The sequence below is a fragment of the Galeopterus variegatus genome, unplaced genomic scaffold (genome assembly GCF_000696425.1).
Source record: "Galeopterus variegatus unplaced genomic scaffold, G_variegatus-3.0.2 Scaffold4493, whole genome shotgun sequence".
Classification (NCBI taxonomy): domain Eukaryota; kingdom Metazoa; phylum Chordata; class Mammalia; order Dermoptera; family Cynocephalidae; genus Galeopterus; species Galeopterus variegatus.
This window is the reverse complement of record NW_007730604.1, coordinates 107,795-110,834: the sequence shown is the minus strand read 5'-3', so window position 1 is coordinate 110,834 and position 3,040 is coordinate 107,795. Positions and strand designations below refer to the sequence as shown.

The 3,040-nt window shown below is 52.2% G+C and overlaps 1 protein-coding gene across 1 annotated transcript in view; it reads left to right on the top strand.

The window, feature by feature from the left end:
* The window catches only part of LOC103603192 (hemicentin-2-like), a gene marked incomplete at its 3' end in the record, with an annotated part of 116,558 nt that overhangs the window by 7,491 nt on the left and 106,027 nt on the right, over positions 1-3,040 (top strand). The window contains exons 3-4 of the mRNA XM_008587682.1: positions 2,146-2,317; positions 2,960-3,021. Coding sequence (XP_008585904.1) covers positions 2,146-2,317; positions 2,960-3,021 — 234 coding nt within the window. The remainder of the gene's footprint in view (positions 1-2,145; positions 2,318-2,959; positions 3,022-3,040) is intronic.

Below are 3,040 nucleotides of genomic sequence, written 5' to 3'. Positions count from 1 at the left end.
CAAGGAACCCTAGTAGGGAATGGTATTTAGAAACCAAAATCTGGGTAGTAGGGGTGATCACTGGTATTGAGATTTGGGGACATCATTCCTTCTTATCTATCTTTCTATCATCAAGAACATTTATACTGGGCTGGCCTCATGGCTCACTCGGGAGAGTGCGGCGCTGGGAGCGCCAAGGCCGCAGGTTCGGATCCTATACAGGGATGGCCAGTGCGCTCACTAGCTGAGCGTGGTGCAGACCACACCGTGCCAAGGGTTGCGATCCCCTTACTGGTCAAAAAGAAAAAAGAACATTTATACTACTTCTAATTCAGATTTCACATTGCAGATTTTTTACTTAGTTTATTTGATTATACACTTGCAGCTTTCTCATATTTAGTTATAAGAGGAAATCTTGATTCAGAAAATGCTAACATTTTTGCTTATTTGCTTTATCCTGTAAGATACATAAAATAGCTTCAAAACCACAGTGCTGACAGTTCTGCCACCTTGCAACTACTAGGGAAAGATTTCTTTGTAGTTCATTTTGTCCTCAGGGTACCTCCCTCCGAGAAAGTCTAGTTGAGCCTCTGGGTTCTGAATTCACTCGGATTCACTTTTCTCTCTGTGGTTATGGTGCCAATCTGTACAGCCAGGTTCATCTGGTGCATTTTCTTTCAGTTTTAGGGTCTGCACAGGACAATTCTTGAGTAACTTGGCCTGGAAAGAGAAGGTCCAGACATGAAGGCCCTTTTCCTCTCCCTCTTTACTGGTTTCCTCACTGGAACCTGGGAGATGTGGCTATTGCAAAAGAGGAAGCGTGAGCTGGGGAAGGGAGCAGGACTGAGTGACATCTGAGAGGTGGACCTGTGGTGAACCTGGTGGCCCTGTTCAGGAGGTGCATGTCCTACGATACTCACCCACAGTGAATAAGCACTTCCTGAGTACCTGCTCTGGGCCGGCCAGAGAGTTCGTGGCTGAGACACGTGGGTCTCTGCCCCCACGGAGCTCTCAGGCCAGTAGGGAAGAGAGGCATGAATCTAATAAGTGTGAACGACTGGGGTGCAGAACGCTGCAGAGAAATACGTAGCAGGGAGTGGACAGAGCCTGCTCGGGATTGGAGAGGCCCTTCAAGCTGACAGGTGAAGACCAAGCAGGAGTTGGTTGATGAGGAGGGGGCAGGGCACTCCTGCAAAGAGAACGGCGTGTGTGGGTGGGGGCTGCCTGGGGAGGTGTGGGGGCCCAGCGAGGACAGCGTGGGGAGAATCAGTGGCACTGTGACCTTGGGTTAGCTTGGACATGTGGCCAGGGCCACAGAGCATAGGGTCTTGAAAGATATGGTAAGGAACTGGAGAAACCAAATAATTTTGTGCTCAATGAGATACCATCTCAGACTAGATCAAGGGTCTATAAACTCATTGGTGGGGGGATGTTTTCAAGGGAGTTTGATAACCCCCTGAAATTGTACCCTAAATGTGTCCCCAAGTGATATACTATTCTAGGCAGAAGGTCTTTACCTTTTACCTGATTCTCAATGGGACTTGCCCAAAATGTGTAAGATTTTAGAATGAATAGCAATTATAGAAACCAAGTATTTAAGATTTCTCAGCATTGTGAAAATTCTGGCCACTAATTCCTCACTTGTGTGGATTGGGCAACTCAGAGTGTTGGCAGCAGGTTGTCTCAGTATTGCTCAGAGAACATGGCACCTGGTGGGAGCACAGTCTGAGGCCCTCAGGGGCGGCCGTGAACTACAGGGGTCTGGAGGAGATTCCAGATCTGCATGTGTAAGAGGCACCGAGAGGGCTTCCTGGAGGAAGTGATGGGTGCCATAGAAATTGGCCAGGTGGAGCAGGTGGGGAAGAGTCTTCCCAGCAAATGGACATCCCTCGCTCCTTCCGTCCAAGCTGAGTCCTGTGGATGCATCACAGCTCAGAGCCCACAGAAGCCAGGAGGGTAACAATGTGTGAATCGGAGCTGGTGTTGGACAGCCTGGAGGGGGGTGGCCTTGGGTGACCTGGACAACTTGTATACTAAAGCCCGTGGGGGAGGGAGCAGATTCTGAATACAGCTGGCAGCTGGTTAGGGACCTGCCTCAGGTGGGCCAGACATAAGCAAGACGCTACGGGCACCTGCTGGCATCAGATTCTCACACTTTCCTCCCAGGTACTGAAGTGGGTGGAGTCAGCAATCCAAGCCTCCAAGGTGCACCTGTTATTCACGGACCAAGAGCAAGAGGGCGAGCACACGTGGAGACTCCCCTTTGACCCCAGCCTGAAGGAGGTCACCGTCTCATTGAGTGGGCCAGGGCCTGAGATCGAAGTCAGAGACCCGTTGGGTATGTTCCACTCTGGGACTGGACTCCTTTTCGGCCCCAAGACCAAGCTGGAAGCCCAGGATGGGAAAAAGAAAGAGACCCAGGTGGCAGGAGGCTCAGACACAAGGCCCCAGGAATAAGGAAGTGGGGGAGGACACCAAATGGAGAGCGGGGAGGGTGCCGTGGTGGGCAAGGGAGCAGGGAGGCTGGTGGCAGCCAAGCAACGGGAGTGAAAGTGACGGAGTCCCCAGGCGTGTGAGGCTCTCACTGGGCTTTCCCCACGTTGGCTCTGTGGATTCTCACGGTGGGAAGGGTTCCTAGCAATCGTATAGATGGGGAGCTGGGGCTCAGGGAAGTGCAGTACTTGTCAAAGTCAACAGAGAGGCAGGGTCAGTGTGATTTGGACAAGGTCACCTGGCCTACGATGCTCTGAGGATGTCATGAATAGCAGGTCCAGAGTCCAGGTGTTCAGCCCACACCTGGGGAGCGATGAGGGTGGAGCATGGAATAAGGTGGGGGCCTGAGGATGGCAAAGGTCCTCTTGCCACTTCCTGGGAGACCTGAGACTGGTGTTTGGTGGGTTGTGGGTTCCTGGAGACAGGAGGGGACCCCTGTCACCCCCAGGGAAGTGTCAGGACTGAGCAGTCCTTGGGGTTTCCACAGGAAAGATCCTGCAGAAGGATGAAGGCCTCAACGTACTCCTCAACATCCCTGACTCGGCCAAGGTTGTGGCTTTTAAGCCTG